The sequence below is a fragment of the Ischnura elegans genome, chromosome 6 (assembly GCF_921293095.1).
Source record: "Ischnura elegans chromosome 6, ioIscEleg1.1, whole genome shotgun sequence".
NCBI classification, from domain to species: domain Eukaryota; kingdom Metazoa; phylum Arthropoda; class Insecta; order Odonata; family Coenagrionidae; genus Ischnura; species Ischnura elegans.
The window spans coordinates 120,295,276-120,314,887 of record NC_060251.1 but is presented as its reverse complement, the minus strand read 5'-3'; the positions used below and the strand labels follow the sequence as shown (position 1 = coordinate 120,314,887).

Sequence of the window (19,612 nt, the reverse complement as noted above, 5' to 3'; positions counted from 1 at the left end):
AAAACAACCCCTGCCTTTGTCGAGGTCAAACACCACATTCAGTCGAAGAAAGCTCAAAGGATTCTCCGGAGAGCCAGCACAGCCCTGCTAAGGGAAAGGGTGCAGCACACGAGATGGGCTATCCAAAAATGCACGGAGGAGCTGTATGATTTGCACTTAGCTCTTAGTGCATCCTTGAACAACACGGATTGGGAAACATTAGACAGAATTACGTGGAATTCTGCCTCCATAACCTTCATCTCAACAAAAGAGAAGCAGGTAAAAAAGTTTGAACATCTTCACAGCCGTCAACACCCGGAGCTAGAAACCCATGGCCCTAAAAAGGACCGTTCAGTAGTGAACCTGACTGATATTCATCTAAGTGACGCAGCTATCAGCGTCCTTTCCAAGGGACTTAACTTCGCCGTTGCTCCTGCCCGCTTACCCAAGGAAGAACTAGTGACAGAAGTGGAATACGCCGTACGGAAGCTACCTAAGGAAGAGGCTGATGAACTTCGAGGTGAAGTGAGCCGTATACTGCTCAATTCCAAAACCCCTGTAAACAACGTCAACCGAGAGGAGAAAAAAGCCTTGAGAGAACTTCGGACGAACGACGACATTATTATCACACCGGCGGATAAAGGGAACGCAACTGTAGTGATGAATAAAGAAGACTACATTAGTAAAATCAACGGTCTCCTGAACGATGATACTTACTCCGAAGAAAAACTGGATCCCACCTCCAGGACTCAAAAAGGAATCAAACACATCATCAACCAGTCTTCGATCCCTCCAGAAGAAAGAAAGTGGATCATCGAGTCGGCGCCCAAACCACCTAGATTATATGGTCTACCCAAGATCCATAAGCAAGGTGTCCCTCTACGACCAATAGTGAGTGCAATAGACTCTCCCTCTCATAAACTTGCAAAATACTTGGCCCAGCAACTCGTACCGTTCTCCGGTCAGACGTCTACGCATGTAAAGAACTCCGCTCACTTCATTGAGATTATAAAAAAGGCCAAAATAAGCAAGGATGATATTTTAGTGAGTTTCGATGTAGTGTCTCTCTTCACAAACATCCCAATTGGTGAAGCCGTAGAGATTATCAAGACATTCACAAGTGACGGCCCTCCCAGAAGACATCCCAAAGATGGTGGAATTTTGCCTGAGAAACTCCTACTTCACGTGGAACGGAAAATTCTACAGGCAAACAAATGGTGCTGCAATGGGGGTCCCCACTCTCCCCCGGTAATCGCCAATCTTTTCATGGAAGATTTTGAACGGAAAGCCCTGCAGTCCTTCAACAAAAAGCCAAAACTCTTTGTGAGGTATGTGGATGACACATTTGTGATATGGCCCCCACGGAAAAGATGAACTCCAGAAGTTCTTGCACCACCTGAACGTACAAAATGCTGCCATAACATTTACCATGGAGATGGAAACGGACAATCGCCTACCTTTTCTAGACGTACTGGTCGAGAAGAAAGGAGATGGGACTTTGGGACACTCCGTTTTTCGTAAAAATACCCACACGGACCGATATCTCCATGCAGACTCCCATCACCACCCACAACAGAAATTCGGAGTAATTAAAACATTATTCCACCGAGCATGCTCCATCTCAGACGCTGCCTCCATCGAAAAAGAAAAACGGCATTTAATGGAAACTTTCCAGATGAACGGCTTCCGGCGAGAAAACATCTTGAAGATTTTCCACAAAATGGAACGTAAGCAGTCGCGGATGGCCCCAAAAAGGACCAATGAAGAGAGCCCTACTACAGAAAAGGCGAGGGCACACGCTATCCTACCTTACGTCGCCGGTACCACGGAAAAGATCGCGAGAGCTCTCCAGAAACACAACATCATGACCAGATTCAAATGCGTCACCAAGATGTCGAATATCCTCGTCAACACGAAAGACCACCACCCTAATGACATCTGTGGAGGAGTATATCAAATTAAATGCAGCTGCGGTGAGTCCTACATCGGCCAGACATCACGAGCACTGAAATGCCGAGTCCAAGAGCACAGAAGGGCAGTAAAAAATAGACATTTCACCCAGTCAGCGGTGGCGGAACACCAATGGAGTGGACCGACACACAATATTGATTTTGACAACGCCTCTCTTCTGAACAAAGAAGGCCGCTACTACCCGAGAATAATCAGGGAGGCAATTGAAATCGCCAAAACGACAAAGAACTTCAACCGTGAAGACGGCTACAATCTCGCCAGCGCGTGGAAAAGGGTCTTCAAAGATCCTGACCAATCAGGGCACACCTCGAGAAAAAAGGCGGCAAACGGGGTGTATATAAGATGAACAAATTTCTGCATCAACACTTCAGTGGACCTGAGGAAGCCAACTGGAACGTTGGCGAAATATCGTCCTACAAATGGATAAACGCGGAAGAATACCCGAAAAAACCAGCAGAATTCAATAAGAGAGATAGACTGTTGAACAGATAGATGCAGACTGCCGTTTTATTCCGCGTAAGATAAGAGACTTTAACGATAGCGTTAGGACTTACAAATAGGTTAGTTGATTTGTAGTGTAGCCTAATAACTTACGTATTCCTTATTTCATGTTTATGAATTTTCCTAAGTATTTCTAACCGCATACTTTGCTTGTTCTAGCATCATAGGCAGATTGCCTTCTTGAGCAGTTGGCAAGAATAGTCTTTGCAATAAATGAGGAAGCATAATTTGCGTAAAACTCTGCAATTTATTCAGCATTTCCGTTGAAATCAGCAAATGATTTTTTAAATGATAATAAGATGCTGCTCTGCACTTAATTCGTTTTTTCTTTCATGGCAGTGAAAGTGAAATTAGTCCACATATACTTTAATTTAATTCCGTAAAAAATAGACTAAGGGTAAGTAGCATTAAATATTGCCAATCCCACGTCTGAGGGAAAATTCGCCGCTGGTAGAACGAAACGAATGCCATTTGTTTGGCAAATATTTTATTAAAAGAAGAAATGTGAAAGTGGCATACTTAATTTCATTATTTCAAAATAAATCAAATAGGAACACTTCGCATTTGGTCACTGATCCAGATTTAGAAATGGTCCCCAACTGGTCGAACCATGATTTCCGCTATCTGAAAGGTAAGAGGAAGAGTTCATCATGAGTGGGTTGTTCAAAATTTATTTATGTTCTTTAACGTGACAAAGTAGTGATGAATCATTCTAATGAATAATTTATCTCTCTAATCTTTCTTGTCTACTTAAAAATAGTTCAATATCATATACAGGGGTGGATCCAGGATTTCTTTCTGCGGGGGGCACAAGCAAGGTCTTATCCAATATTTTGTTCTGGGGGGGGGGGGGGCACAAGGATACCCCGTAATACAATACGAGAGCAGTGATAACGGGACCGTATTAAAAATCTTGCATATTTTTTAAGGGTCTGGGAAGGGCAAGCGTGTCCCCCCCCCTAGATCCGCCTATGATCCTGTATCTATTATACAGACTGTCCCAAGGGTCGTGTGTCATTTTTGACCTGTAATTTTAGTAACTTTCCATAGAGCAATGTTCATGAAAATTGGCACACTTGTGGGGAAAGGACCTAAGTTTTGTTGAGTGTAAGCAAAATTTTACAATTTTGACCTTTTGACCTCACAAATTGGGTCCAAACCAAATATTTGAATTTGCCTTATGGGGTTTCAATGTTAAAAAAATCGAGATAGAAAAATGTCTGAATTTCATTGACCAAGATGTTAATTCTTAGGGCTTCGGACCCAAGAAACCCGAAAATAACACTTTTATTTACGAAAATTCAACCGTTGACCCAGCAAGGTCACCATCAAGGTCATAAGGGTGGCAAAAAGAATAGCATACCGACAAAGGTGTCGATCTATGGGTTTTATAGGGTGCCCAAGTCATTGGTATTGTCCAAATACCCATATTATTCACTAATTGACCTCCGAGGGTCACAATGGGGGTCAAAGGCCATAGAGTTAAACGTCGGGCCATCATGACAACCAACGTGTCAAACCATAGGTTTTGAAGGGTGCCAAAGTCGGTTAGGCAGTTCATAGATCCGTATTGTTGGTTTTTTGACCTCCGAGGGTCACAATGGGGGTCAAAGGTCATAGAGTTAAACGTCGGGCCATCATGACAGCCAAAGTGTGCAACCATGGTTTTAAAGGGTGCCCAAGTCAGTTTTGCAGTTCATAGTTCCGCATAACAGATATTTTTGATCTCCGAAATTCATAATGGGGGTTAAAGGTCATAGAGAAAATATGCAATGCGCTTACCTCCCCTTCCTTTCAAAATATTTCCAATTCCTCGCAGTATTTAACGGCAGGCTTCCTATGCCATCTAACTTGACGCCGCAGTTGATCATTTATTTCTATAAACATCCTTTTGATTTGCAGCTCAAAGTGAAAGACAAAACTCCGTTTAAAAAGATAGTGGCTATGTCCGAAACCATAAGGTAAAACATAAAAGCTGGATAAATCCAGCTTTTATTTTGATTGTATTATGCAATGTGATAAATATTTAACCGTTAAAGAGAAATATCATAAAACGAGAAAATTAATAGGATTATAAACTGAAATGTGAACATGAAGTTTTCATTGTGCTAGTCAACCATCCAATTGCAGAAATGGTTTTGATCTTGCATGCTCTTCTTCTCGAAGCCGCAGCATTAAACTTTCTAGGGCTTCAAGTTTAGAATATTTAAATTTTGTTATATCGCACACCTGGAATTGTCCAGTAGACGCTGCGCGGACAATAGTGCTCAGCGGCATAAGCATCTTAATGGAAAGGCCAAGACGTAGCCACAACTGCATGTCTCTGCTTTGATGAGATTGTTGGGTGTTCAAAAATCTCATCAAAGCAGAGAATACCCAACCAATTTGTAAGTTTGAATGTGAAGTGAGGTCCTGATAAATTTGCAGCCAGTAATGTTTGCAGGACGAGGGACAGGCATGGGGAATTGTGAAACAGTCAAACTGCGATTTTTTCTTAACTACTTATTTAACATATTTTTAGGACTTTCATGGGAAAAACTCGCAACCCTTAGCTTGAGCGTTACCAATGGAGGTCTAATACATACTTAAATGAAAAGCGGCATAAATGGGTTTTGCTATTTGCTTGTTAATCTTTAAAACCAATGGGATTTCTGCGCAGTTATAAAGAAAGTCCTATGTGGCGTTAGACCTCTTTAGGACCTTCTTTGAAGAGAGATGTAGTGGAAGAATGTGGACAGAGAGTCGGGAAAAAGGATGTCTAGGGAAATAAATAATCAACAACGGCGTGAAACTAAGAGGGCAAGGGAGGCTGGTCGGAAAAGGCAGTGGATATGTGTACTACACCACTCACTTGGTAACTCTTCAAAGCCTTTAGTTGGGGAAATTAGTTTTCCTATTATTTCAAAACATACATCTATGACCTTTAACACCCATTATGACCCTCGATGGTAAAATAAATAGACAATATGTATCTACGAACTGCAACACTGACTTGGGCACCCTTTAAAACCATGGTTGCACACTTTGGCTGTCATGATGGCCCGACGTTTAACTCTATGACCTTTGACCCCCATTGTGACCCTCGGAGGTCAAAAAACCAACAATACGGATCTATGAACTGCCTAACCGACTTTGGCACCCTTCAAAACCTATGGTTTGACACGTTGGTTGTCATGATGGCCCGACGTTTAACTCTATGGCCTTTGACCCCCATTGTGACCCTCGGAGGTCAATTAGTGAATAATATGGGTATTTGGACAATACCAATGACTTGGGCACCCTATAAAACCCATAGATCGACACCTTTGTCGGTATGCTATTCTTTTTGCCACCCTTATGACCTTGATGGTGACCTTGCTGGGTCAACGGTTGAATTTTCGTAAATAAAAGTGTTATTTTCGGGTTTCTTGGGTCCGAAGCCCTAAGAATTGACATCTTGGTCAATGAAATTCAGACATTTTTCTATCTCGATTTTTTTAACATTGAAACCCCATAAGGCAAATTCAAATTTTTGGTTTGGACCCAATTTGTGAGGTCAAAAGGTCAAAATTGTAAAATTTTGCTTACACTCAACAAAACTTAGGTCCTTTCCCCACAAGTGTGCCAATTTTCATGAACATTGCTCTATGGAAAGTTACTAAAGTTACAGGTCAAAAATGACACACGACCGTTGGGACAGTCTGTATTATGATGGACAAGCTTCCTATGTCATCACGTTTTTATAGTTACTCTGTTGAGTTTTTTTTGTCTTTCCGAACAATATTTTGCAACTAATATTTCACCCTCTTCCCGAGTACCCACCAAGTTACAATTTTCGGTACAGATCAGGATAAGGTGAGAATGTTTTCTGTTTACGGCTATTCAACGCTGAGCAAATGTAACAATAATAAGTTTTGTTATAATATTACTATAGATTAAAAAATAATCTATTAAATAAACTTTTTATTTAATCTAAAAAGAAAAAAATATTACAACATAATTGTTACGGAGGCTTCCGCGGTGAGTTAATTGGTGATTGTTTTTCGGGTTCATTCCGCGTTGACTCATATTTTGAGGACGTCAGTTTCGGGCGCGTTCCAGCTCCCGTCTTCGGGTCCAATTATTATTATAGTAGTATTCTACCGATTAAGGTAGGTTTCCATGGAGTGTTCAAGAAGTGATCTTGAAGCCACCCTTTCCTTCAGGCACTGCCTTCTTTAATTCACTGTAAGGCCTAATCCCTTTCAATTTATCTAAAAATCCTACTCTTTTCCTTCCCCTCCCTAGTTTCCCTAACATTCTACCCTCTAACACCATTTTCTACATTCCCTCTCCGCTAAGCACTAACTCCATCCATACCTTCTGTCTCCTCCGTGTCTCATCTAAAAGCTGCCTCTCCTCACCCACCATGTCCAGCACTTCGTCGCTCCTTTTCCTATCCGTCTATTTCACCTTCTCCATTCTTCTCCATACCCACATCTCGAATGCCTCCAATCTTCTCTCGTCTTCTTTCCTCAGTTTCCACGTTTCCCCACCGTAGAGAGCTACTCTCCAAATCCAACTCTTCACTAACCTTTTCTTTAACTCTTACATAACGATCCTCTCAGAAGCTCCTTCCTGTTCATGAACGCCTCCTTTGCTAGTGCAATTCGCTTCCTGATGTCCTTGTAATTATGACCGTTTTCCTCTAATGTGCTGCCCAAATAGTTAAACTGCTCTACCTGTTCAACTTTTTCCCCACCTACTTTTATCTCTAGTCTCACATTCCTCGCTCGCGATACTTTACAAAACCGCATTACCTTAGTCTTCTTGTGATTAATCCTCATCCCATGCTCCTCGCAACGCTCGTCTAACGCATCCACTAGAGCCTACAGTCCCCTTGCTGACTGTCAAATCAGCGCCTGATCATCCGCGAACCTCACCGATTTCAACATCATTCCTCCCACTTTCCTTCCAGCTTCCAACTCGTCACACGCTTCTATTACCATCTCTTCAGCGTACACGGAACAAAGCAACGGCGATAGAGGACAGCCTTGCCTCACACCTCGGCTAATGATTGCCCACCTAGATTCTCCGTCCGCTACCCTCACTTGCGCAGTCTGGGCCATAAACAGATTACGAATCAGTCGTCTATCCCTCCAATCTACACCCATTCTCTTGAGAATATCCATTAACTTCACGCAGTTCACACTATCAAACGCTTTTTCAAAATCCACGAAACACGCATATACGTCGTGGTCATATTCTAGGTTCCTCTCCACGAGGGACCTAATTATTGCTATTGCATCACGAGTTGACTTCCCTTTTCTTAAACCAAATTCATCTTCGCCCAAATACTCGTTTGCTCTCGCCTCCATTCGTCTGTTCAATATCCTCAGTACCACTTTCGCAGCATGCGATATTAGGCTGATAGTCCTATAATATCCGTATTCCACAGCTTTCTTCTTTTTCGGAGCGGAATTAAAACTGTCTTCACGAAATCCTCCGGCTACCATCCCTCCTCATAGATCCTGTGGACTAGATCGAAAAACCTTTTCTTACTATCCTTTCCTAGATTCTTTAGGAGCTCATACGGGATATTGTCCCCACCCACTGCTTCCCTATCCTTCGTATAACGAAGTGCTCTCTCTATTTCCGAATCTAATATACCCGGCCCAAGATCGTCCTCCGCCACTGCACTTTCCTCCTCTGATGTCAATATCTCCGGCCTGTTTCTTCCGTCATAAGAATCCTCCACTTATTCCTTCCATCCACTCTGTACCTCTTCTCGCTCAGTTAGCATCCTTCCATCTTTAGCCTTAATTTTCGACATGGCTTGCCCTCTTTTGCCACCCGATAGCGACTTGAATTTTACGTACAACACGCCTACTTCTCCATCCTTCTGGAACTTTTCCATTTCCTCACACTGTCTCTTCCACCAAGCCTCCCTTGCTCTCTTAGTTTCATGCCGTAATCCATTATTAATTTGTCTATACATTCTTTTACCCTGCTCTGTGTCCACGTTCTTCCACTTCCTTCTCTCCTCCATTTCTTTTTCCATTGCCTCCGTAACCCAGGGCTTCTTTATCCTTCTGCTGTCAGCGTAGCCAATTCACTTCTCCGCCGCTTTGACTGTTCCCGTTTTAATATTATCCCACCCCTCATGTACAGTCTGTGTGCTTCCAATCTCCGCCATACTATTATCCACAAGTTCCTGATATTCTATCCCAATAGTCCCCTTCAGCGCTTCTACATTCCATTTCCTCGCCCTCCTAACTTTCATAAGTCTTTTGAAACTTACGTTGCATTTCATGAGATCTAGGTTGTGGTCTGAATCCGCATCCGCAGCAGGGAAGCTGCTAGAATGTTTCAGTATTCCAAAACCTCTACCTCTGTCTCACAATGTAGTCTATGTGATATTTCTCCATATCCATGGACTTTTCCATGTGTCCCTTCGCCCTTTATGATGATTAAACCACGTGTTTGTGATGAATAATTTTTTTCCTGCAAAATTCTGTTGCTTTCTCTCCCCTGCCGTTCCGTATTCCTACTCCAAAATCTCCTATATCGGGTCAATCCCTCCCTTCCCCGACTGAGGCGTTCCAGTCCCCCATCACTAGCAGATTTTTCTTACCCGGTGTGTCTCTAATTATTTCGTCGAGCTGTTCATATACCTTATCTACTTTCTACCCCTTATGATTGCTAGTGGGCATGTAAACTTGGACCACCACAAGGTTGATGGGCCGCGCCTCAATTTCTACCACCAGAATCCTATCGCTTACCTGGTCTATGCCTACCACACGCTTACCCATCTTCCCGTTTAATACTAAAGCTACCCTTCACTGGCTTTCTTCCCCTCCACTATACATAACCCTATACCCATCACACCAACGGTCCCCCCATCCCTCCACCTCACCTCGCATAATCCTAAGATATCTATCCTCCCTTCATCCATTTCCCTTTTGATATTTTCTAACTTCCCCGCCATCATCATAGCCCTCACATTCCACGTCCCTACATTTCTTCCCCGACTTCTTCTTCTCCTCTTCTTGGTCTTCTTCTCTCTTCATTGCTGCTGCTGCTGATGACGATGATAAGTCTCTGCAAGGATTTCGCATGTTGACGACCCCGAGGACCTTGCCTGCCTCGCTGTCGTGACCGACACTGGCCCTTTGCGGACGAGTCCCGGTCGATGAGATTCCGAGGCTCATTAGGTTGTACTCCATGTTTTCAGGAAAGAGATAGTTGGTAGGGTTCCCCACTGCCTTTCTAACAGTGTTTTTCACGTGACACCATCGCGTGGACTACCTTTAGTCTGGCTCCTACCCTTCGATCTATCTGGCATGGGTGGCCATACTGGGAATAATTGCGAATTAATCCCGCCAGTGCAGCTCTAGACGTCATAGAAACGCGCAAGCCTTTCCACCGCGACAAGGTTGTAGCCCAAGGGGAAGGTTCGGGTCCGATATATGACGAAATTAATTTCTCAAACTCATGATTTCATTCGAACTTAAAAAAAGAAAATAAACCATCCTGCTTTGGCCCAAGGTCCTACATTTAGAGTTTACAGATAAAAGACTACATAAGTATACATTATCAAACGTGTGTAGCGCATCAACATTTTGAATAAAATTCTTTCTGTTTAAATACTTCTTGTAATATTACAAGTAAAACTAAAAGTATATGATGATGAAACCATATCACTCCAGTGAAAAATGCGCAACGTTTTTGAACCTGTAGTCTATTATCCTCGCGGCTGAGCTTAAAGCCACCGCGTGCGTCCACCGGGTATCGGATGGTGGGTCGACCATTACATATAGAGGTTAGCTGCGAGATAGCGAGTTCTCTCATCGAATAAGCAGTCGTGGACAAAAAGCGGCGGTGTTCTGAGGGGGTATTGGGCTACCCTTGGGTAAGGTAGACCATTTAAATGATACCAAAACCTGTGAAGATACCGTAACTTAGCGACTAGGGGCCGCTAATAATTATGCCTCTCATCACCCGGGGGAGAGGGCAGCAGCTATTCTTCACATGTGCGAAGGTGGAGACCATACTGGTCGGTACAGCGACACACATTTCACTACGGGCGTGGTAACATTTACTTTAACGGCTGTAGTACTGCGATGTGGAAGGCAAGGGGAAAGCACCACATTATCATCCCGAGGAGTCGCAGCTACTCCACTCAATTTATTTAATGACATGATGGAATTCTCTCGGGTAAAATATTCCGGAGGTAAACTAGTCCCCCATTCGGATCTCCGGGCGGGGACTACTCGAGAGGGTACATCGGTCAAAGGTGATAGAATGTTACGGATAGGAACATCGAACGTCAGATCACTTCGTACCTGCGGTAAGCTAGAGAACTTGAAGGTGGAGATGCGAAGAATGAACCTCGACGTATTAGGCATCAGCGAAATCAAATGACCCCAGGAAGGAGACTTTTGGAGTGGAAGCTACAGAATGGTACATACAGGATCGCTAAATGGTAATGCTGGAGTAGGCATAATTCTTAGAAAGAGCGCCGGGATGCGTGTCAAAAGCTACCCGCAGTTTAATGAAAGGATAGTAATGGTGGAGATAGATAATAAACCTGTAGCTACTGTAGTGGTACAGGTTTACATGCCTACGTCAGATTATGAAGAAGTAGAAGATGTCTGCCAAGATATAGCGGAAGTTATCAAGCAGGTAAGAGGGGAAGAAAATCTTATTATTTTAGGTGACTGGAACGCCGTAGTCGGCGAAGGTCAAGACGGAATAATAACTGGGAAATATGGGTTAGGTAACCGAAATGAAAGAGGAGAAAGGCTACTTGAATTCTGCACTGAGCACAGGCTAGTGGTTGCCAACACTTTATTCAAAAACCCCCTGCGAAGAAGATACACGTGGAAGATGCCAGGAGACCTTAGAAGATTCCAAATCGACTACATTCTAGTGAAACAAAGATTCAGGAACCAGGTGAAGGACTGCAAAAGTTATCCAGAAGCAGATATCGATAGTGACCATAACTAAGTTATGATGAAATGCCACCTAAAATTTAAAAAAAATTAAAAAAGCCGTGAAAAACATATGGCAGGTTGAAAAATTGAAGGAGGTTAAGCATCGACTGGCTTTTAAAGAGGCTGTAGAAAATAAAATAGGGGAGGATACTGCCAATAAACCAATGGAAGAGAGTTGAAAAACCATTAGAAGTGGTCTGCAGGCAGCAGCTGACGAAGTTCTCGGTAAAAGAAGAGCCGTTATAAAAAAAACCATGGACGACGCAGGAAGTATTAGACCTCATTGAAGAAAGAAGAAAATAAGAGGCTGCGAAAACAGAGAAAGGACAGAATTGTTACAAGAGGATAAGGAACGAAATATGTCGTAAAGCGCGGAAGGCTAGAGAAACGTGGATGAAAAGTATTTGTAAAGACGTAGAAAACATTCTTAAACATGGAAAAGTAGAGGCCGCCTATAGGATAGTGAGGAACCACTTTAAGGACAAAGGCGTAAGATGTAATACCCTCAGGGAAGAAAAACGGAGAACTAATGATTGAAAACGAAGAAAAAGGGAAGAGATGGAAGGAATATCTGGAAGATCTGTACAAAGGAAGCAGCCTCAGAACGAATGCTATCGAAAACGAGAGGGAAGTGGATGAGGATGATATGGGAGCCCCAATTTTAAGATCAGAATTTGATGCGGCTGTAAGAGACCTCAGGATAAATAAAGCGTCTGGCATTGATGACATTCCTGCAGAACTAATTAAAAATTCAGGAGAGAAGACGTTGAACCAGCTATACAAAATCATCAGTGAAATGTATTCCACAGGTGAGATCCCAAAGGACTTCGAGAGGAACATTATAACCCCTATTCCTAAGAAGAAAATAGCGGAGAACTGCGAAGACTTTAGGACCATAAGCCTTACTACTCATGCGTCGAAGATACTGACAAGGATCATCTATAGAAGAATAGAATGAAAAGCAGAAGAGTACTTGGATGAGGACCAATTTGGATTCAGAAAAAACAAAGGCACAACGGAAGCAATAATGGCCCTTAGACTGCTCATAGAGAAGAGAATGGAAAAGAACAAGCCAACATTCGTTGCGTTTGTGGACTTAGAGAAAGCACTTGACAACGTGGATTGGAGCACAATGCTTGGAGTCCTAAAGTAAATTGGGGTTCTTTATAATGACAGAAGAATCATACACAGTTTATACAAAAACCAAGTAGGTGATAAAATCAGGGTCCAGCTGTGAAGTAGCAAGAATTAGGAAAGGAGTGCGACAAGGCTGTTCATTGTCACCCGTAATTTTCAACGTTTACATTGATAAAGCTATGAATGAAATCAAAGAAAAGGCATTGGGAGTGAATATCCATGGAGAAAAAATTAGCATGCTAAGATTTTCCGATGACATAGCCGTTATAGCAGAAACAGAGAGGGATTTGAAAAATATTCTGATTAATATGGGTAGGGTAATGGGTAGATATCAACTGAAAATAAGCACGAAGAAAACCAAGATCTTAGTATGCAGCAGAAGAGAAGAAGTCAAGACCAACATTAAAATAGGGAAGCAAAAACTGATAGAGGTGGATGAATTCGGTTATTTGGGAAGCAAAATAACTAGTAACGGGAGAAGTAAGAAAGAAATTATCAGCAGAATAGCCCAGACGAAGAGAGCATTCCACCAAAAGAGAGACCTGCTTACAGCGGGAAACTTAAATATAGAAGTAAAGAAACAATTTATAAGAACCTACATTTGGAGTATGCTCCTATACGGAAGTGAGGCATGGACAGTGACCGCAGCGGAGAAAGCAAGGATAGAGGCCTTCGAAATGTGGTGCTACAGATGAATGATGAAAATCAAATGGATCGACCGAGTTAGTAACGAGGAAGTCCTAAGAAGAATGGGAGAGAAGAGAAGCCTCATGAAAACCTTAACGAGAAGACGGAACAACCTTGAAGGCCACATCTTGAGACATGATGGCCTGATGAAAACAATCGTCGAAGGACAAGTGGAAGGCAAGAACGGAAAAGGAAGACCTCGAACAAAATATATGGAACAAGTGAAGAAGGATGTGAAAGAGAAGAAATGCGTTGGTGTGAAAAGATTAGCTGATAGGAGAACTGAGTGGAGAGCTGCGTCAAACCAATCCTAGGATTGTTGACCAGTGATGATGATGAGTCTTTATCTCTAAATTTCTTGCGCGGGAGCTGGGACCAAGGTTTATTTTCTTCTTTTTAGTTCGAATAAAAGTTTCGGTTTCCAGTGAGCAAGAAGAAAACGAAGAGGGCATTAACATGAACAGTTCAACCTACCTCTACTATGTTTAGAGATAAACAGAACTGCCATGAACTGATCTGCTGTTTCTAACAGCGTTTTAGTTTCCCATTGATTTTGATCTTCCTCGTTCAAACGGAAAACCGCCTGATGAACTCTTTACTCAAAAGTAAGAGCATAAATTTGTCAACACAATCATAACCGTTCAAAGTTATCCGCTGGGCATGTGACTACTGTATAAGGTACTAGAACGTGAAATGATTGATTAAAAAATAAACGTATTTATTTTCGTATTTACTAAACGTTCGTAGTGTTTTCGTGCAGTTGAAATGTTAAATCGTGGGAATACGGGAGCTGAAATATTTCTTGAGAACATCAGAAAGATATAATTTTTTTGGCGATTTGGGCACCCTAATATTGAAGCAAGGTAGGGTGTTGCTTATTTTTTATTTTTCCTCGGATTTTTTATTTCTACCTCTTAGAATATGCTATGGGGTGCAGAATGGATATCCTAAAAATTTCAGCTTACTTGTTTAACAGTTAGAGGTCGCTCAAAGAGCATTAATGCAATAACATTAAATTTTCCCGATTTTTTAAAGTAACTTCATTTTTAGGGGAAACGCCCAATTTTGCAGTACTTATGGCCAAAATTCGCTCCATTTTAACGTCCGCTCCACAGTTTTCCAGGAATACAATACTTTTCCGCGAGCTACAGCCATGCGTCACACCCCTGACGGCGAGCTGGCCGCTCGCAGGCCGCATTCATGGTCAGCGACCGTCATTGCCTTACCTACGCCCCTCGCGCCTTTACCAGCGAAAGTCGGCAAAAGATCTGAGGAGTCGAATACTATGGAGGCGTTTTTCATACCGAGTGTTTGCTGTAGTTTATCCTTTAAAATAACTAAATCTGATCTTCGAACCTAATTAATGATAAAAAAAGAAATTTTCATGTTAAGAATCCTAAATAATATGATAGACTGAGAACCTAAGATATGAAAGCAGTTAGTGAACTCTATTTAAGCTTGTCGAATCAATTGAAAATGCTTTATTATGTTCACTTATCTCCTCTCTTCAACGCAGTTGTGAACAATCTCAGCGGTGGCCCGGCCACTGGCAGTTCCAGTGAGTTATGGAATCTTTAATGTTGTTTTTATTTCATCAATCGGCCATTAGATTTATAGAACAATTTAATGGCGTAATATGCAAATAGCATTTACTTACTTGATTCAACGAATGAGTAAATATTTCCTTTTGTACACAGTAACCCATGTCACCACAACATAGTAGCAACAAGAACCGTTGCCGCTCCTCTCGCGCTAATGCCCAAGGCATCAAAGATTAGTGCAATTTGGGGTGTAATTAGGATTTTCCTACCCATCTACTTGACGACTCCGTTGGTGTATCATCAACAGAATCCGTTCCAGAAACATCCTCACTGCTTAAGATTAAAATATCGTCATTTATTAAAAGAATAATGTATCATTAACAACAATGTCATTACATGAAAAGGTAATCGATAGAGATTTATTTTTACAAGGCGTACTTCGTTTTCTGTGTACTCTTCAATTCAGACTTGCTGCGATACTCGTCATATCTTCTCTTCCTCTCCACTCGACGCGCTGACTTCTCTAACTCCTCTCTCTCTCTCTCTATTAAGTGCTAGATTAAGGACCTCATTATTTGGCAAGCTAAAGGCGCGTTATAGCTGTCCCGGTAAATCAAGTCCACCCCAACCAGCCAGTTTACAATGCATTTCATATAATGTGCATTTCTATATGATGTGGGTCATTAATTTTTTGGTACTAGCAGAAACTTAAAACTTATAATTGTAAGGAAGTTTTTCAGAAAGAAAAAATATTTTGAAAACTCTCTCTCTCTCTAATAGTGCTAACTTAGGATCTTTTGAAGTAGGTGTCCCGGTCGCCTCTTTATTATCAAGAGCACTTTATCCACATCATTTTGAATAACTTCCTGAGTATTTACCGTGGCAATATCAAACGACTGATCCAATTTTTCATTCAATTCCATATCATTATTCATCTGTTGCATAGGTCGCTGTCAAATATAAATCTTGAATCATTACAGCTCAATGCACAGTGCCTCTATTTTATAAATTCCAAGTATTTCTTGAATAGTTTGAATTCTCGACATAACAGTCCGGAATGGAACCACGAACCTCATCGTTAGTCTCGTATTTGCACACACTCCCTGTTTCAGGGGTAAGTGGTGGTGATAGAAAACCTACAGCACTTCGCGAATCAAAGGCAGCTTTTTTTCGCGAAACAAGCGGCCATGGCTGCTGGGATGCCGATTAGGAATACTTCCAAAGACTTACGCACGATAAACAACATTGTTTTTATCAATAGCGTCTCGACTCCGAAAATTTACTCTACGCACTCTACGCCATTTAAAATCCGACTGCGATGAGGTTAAAGGGGGAGTAAAACACGCAAACTCGGGTAAGAAAACATACACATAGTTGTCTCTAAACATCATTTTCAATGGTTCCATCTATTCTGCTTCATCTCAACGAAAGTCTCATGAATTTATAAAAATGTAAAACAATATAGGTTTTTAAGTAACTCCTCCGCTCTTCCACAGACTCCCGTTAGGGAAGGCGCGAGGGGGGCGTAAGGCAGTGAGGGGCGCAGGACTTATCAGTTGACCGTGATGCGGCCTGCGAGCGACCAGCTCGCCGTCAGGTGTTTGACGCGCGGCTGTAACTCGCGGAAAAGTATTGTATTCCTAGAAAACTGTTGAAGGTGCGTTAAAATGGAGCGAATATTGGCCCTGAAGATTTGCAAAATTATGCGTTACCCCTGAAAATGATGTTACTTCAAAAAATCGGGAAAAATTAATGTTATTGCATTTATGCTCTTTGAGCGACCTCTAAATGTTAAACAATTGAGCTGAAATTTTTGGGATATCCATTCTGCACCTCATAGCATATTTTAAGAGGTAGAAATCAAAAATCAGAGAAAAAATAAAAAATAAGCAACACCCTAAAGCAGGGGTTAAGATGGAAGTAAATGACAGCATCATCATCTTGTGGTGTTCTGCTCGTTGGCAGGTCCCCCGCGCCAATGCTGTCTCCATTCCCTCCTGTCTCCGGACATCTCCTTGAAGTATCCATACCTTCCAATTTTTATGTATTCAATGAACTTCAGCCTTCTCCTTCCCCTCCTTCTGATCCCTTCCACCGATCCCTCCAAAGCTACTTTCCAAATTCCATTCCCTCTCATCAAATGTCCCAGCCAGTCACCCTTCCTTTTATTTATTTTGTCCATCAACGTTCTTTTCTAATCTATTTAATACTCGCTCATTCCTAACTCGATCCGTCCACCGTATTCCCTCCATCTTCCTCCAAACACACATCTCAAACGCCCCAATCCTGTCCCTGTCTCTCTTCCCCATCGTCCAAGTCTCACACCCATACATAAGCACACTCCACACATAGCATTTCACCAATCTCTTCCTCAATTTTAATTCCAGTGCCTTGTTACACAAGGCTCTTTTCTTCTTATCGAAAACTTCTGTCGCCATTCCTATCCTTCCTTTTATTTCTCCTATACTTTTCCAGTCTTCAGTTATCAAAGTTCTCAAGTAGCTGTAGGTTCTCACATTCTGTATTTCACCTTCTTTTGTCTCCACCCTCATTCCATCTGCATTTCTCACTATTATCACTTTAGTCTTCTTAAGGTTTATTTTCATTCCATATGTTTCCATTCCTTCCTCCAACGCTGTTACCAATATCTGCAATGACTCTGTGTCCTCGGCTAAAACCACCATATCAGCAGCAAATCTAATGCATCTTATTTTTACTCCACCAATACTTATTCCCTCTTCTCTTTCATCCAATGTCACACTTATCATGTCTTCAACATGCATATTGAACAGAGTTGGTGACAAACAACATCCTTGACTAACACCTCTACCTAGCTCCAGTGGCGCAGCTAAGAATTAAGGCTGGGGGGGGGGGGGGTTAAAGTTAGACGCAACTAATACTTAGGGGGGGTAGGGGTATGGCATACCCGCCAGGTTAAGCGGGAGTTACGGGGGCCCACCAGAAAAGTTTTAAGAATAATGGTTCAAAATGGCGAGTTTTACGGCTTCCTGAGGGCTATTTGATTAATCCTAACATTATTCCATAAGTAATACCAATTCAATTAAGTAAAATAGATTAAACTTACAAATTTCTCAGAGCTCTGGGGAGGGGGGTTTTTATCCCCCAAAACCCGCCCCCCCTCACTGCGCCACTGCCTGGCTCCACCCATTCAGTCATGTTTTCATTCACTTTCACTGCTGCCTTTTGTCTATGCGTCAGGTTTTTCATCTGGTGCATACATCTCCTCTGCATATTCTTTCCATATATCTCTCACTTCCACTTGTTCGCATTACATTTTACCTTCCCTATCTTCAACCTCTCTAATTCTTGCTCTTCCTCTCTTTCCCTCCAATGTAATATCCTTTACCTTCTTAAACATTAAATCATAATGGCCTTTTCTCTCTAATTCTTCTAAAACTTCACATTCGCATGATAACCATTTCTCCTTCGCCTTCTGCGTTTCCCTTTTCAGCCCATTGTTTAACTTGCTGTACATATCATACAAGCATACTATCCGGTCTTATTCTTACATGTCCTCCTCTCTTTCATTTTAGCTAACATTCCTTCTTTTACCCATGGTTTCTTTGGTCTTCTTCCTTCATAATATCCTACTTCTTCCATTGCCGTTTTTAACATACCGTTCTTTATTCTTTCCCATTTCACAGCGCTGTTCTCATCCTGGACTTTTCCTTCTGTTATTGCTTGTGAAAACGTACTACCTATAGTTTCCTGTATTACTTTCGCCCTTTCCATATTCCACTTTTTAACCCTTTTTGCTTCTCCCGATTTCTTTAATCTTACTCTTACTTCCATCATTAGAAGTCTTCTTCTTTTATGATTTTCAGAAAAGGTATTTGCTATCACTAACTTATTCTCCCTGCAAAACTCTATTCATTTTTCTCCCCTTTCGTTCCTTTTCCCCAATCCAAAGTTCCCTATTTCTCCACCTCCCCTACCTTCCCCGACTACTGCATTCCAATCTCCCATTATTATCTTACAGCAGTTCACCTCATCTTCAATTGCCCTCTCTATATTCTCTTATACTCTTTTAATGTATTCACCACTGTAAGCTGATGTTGGCATGTATACTTGGGCTATGACTAAATCTTTTGGTAGCATTTTAATCCTTAACACTATTAATCTATCATCTATAAATGAAACCACACTTGGCTATCCTATTCTTCATAATTATCCCTACTCCGTTTCTCCCTAATTGATTCCCTGAATAAGACAAGGCATTTTCATCACACGTAACTTCCCCTTGCCCCATCCATGTCACTTCATCTATCCTATCAAATCCATCTTGTTTAACTCCATCTCCTTTTTGAGGTTTTCCAGTTTTCCACTTTGTAACGATGAACCTTGTCCCATGAGCTTACAAATTTAATATTTAAAATGACATGAACGGGGATGATTTTCACGCATGCGCATTACCTGTACGTCTGGTGGCGCAGTCAGGGCGTGTATGAGAGAGCGCGTGATGTCCTCGGACTTGAGACAGGGGGCGTTGGCGACCATTTCCTCGAAGTTGGGAATGCCACTGGGAGCACCGATGTTCGTGTCCACGAGTCCAGGACTCACGCTCTGAAATCAATATGGACGGCACAAGGCGCACGAAAATTAGCAATCTGCCATTTGCCGATGATAGACATAGCAGGGACACGTGGGATTCTGAGGAAAATTATAACAAATATTGAAATGAATGTTATGAGTTGAGCTATGATATTGATTAATAGATTAATTGATTGATTAATATATTGATTGATAAACAATGATTAATCATAGCATAATATAACATTGACTAAATCCAATGTATTGAAAGTAAAAGCTTTAAAATTAAGA

The 19,612-nt window shown here is 41.8% G+C and overlaps 3 protein-coding genes across 4 annotated transcripts in view; 1 reads left to right on the top strand and 2 right to left on the bottom strand.

Annotated features, from left to right (window-relative positions):
- The window catches only part of LOC124161471, a 4,656-nt gene extending 2,004 nt beyond the window's left edge, over nucleotides 1-2,652 (top strand). The window contains exons 2-3 of the mRNA XM_046537793.1: nucleotides 43-1,227; nucleotides 2,611-2,652. Coding sequence (XP_046393749.1) covers nucleotides 43-1,227; nucleotides 2,611-2,652 — 1,227 coding nt within the window. The remainder of the gene's footprint in view (nucleotides 1-42; nucleotides 1,228-2,610) is intronic.
- The window catches only part of LOC124161598, a 516,681-nt gene that overhangs the window by 102,683 nt on the left and 394,386 nt on the right, over nucleotides 1-19,612 (bottom strand). The window lies entirely within an intron of this gene.
- Nucleotides 2,924-19,612, bottom strand: part of LOC124161601 (farnesol dehydrogenase-like) — a 54,864-nt gene continuing 38,175 nt past the window's right edge. For both annotated transcript variants that reach the window (XM_046537987.1, XM_046537986.1), the window contains 2 exons: nucleotides 19,205-19,354; nucleotides 2,924-3,075 (listed from right to left, as the gene is read on the bottom strand). In XM_046537987.1, coding sequence (XP_046393943.1) covers nucleotides 3,034-3,075; nucleotides 19,205-19,354 — 192 coding nt within the window. In that variant the 3' untranslated portion in view covers nucleotides 2,924-3,033. The remainder of the gene's footprint in view (nucleotides 3,076-19,204; nucleotides 19,355-19,612) is intronic.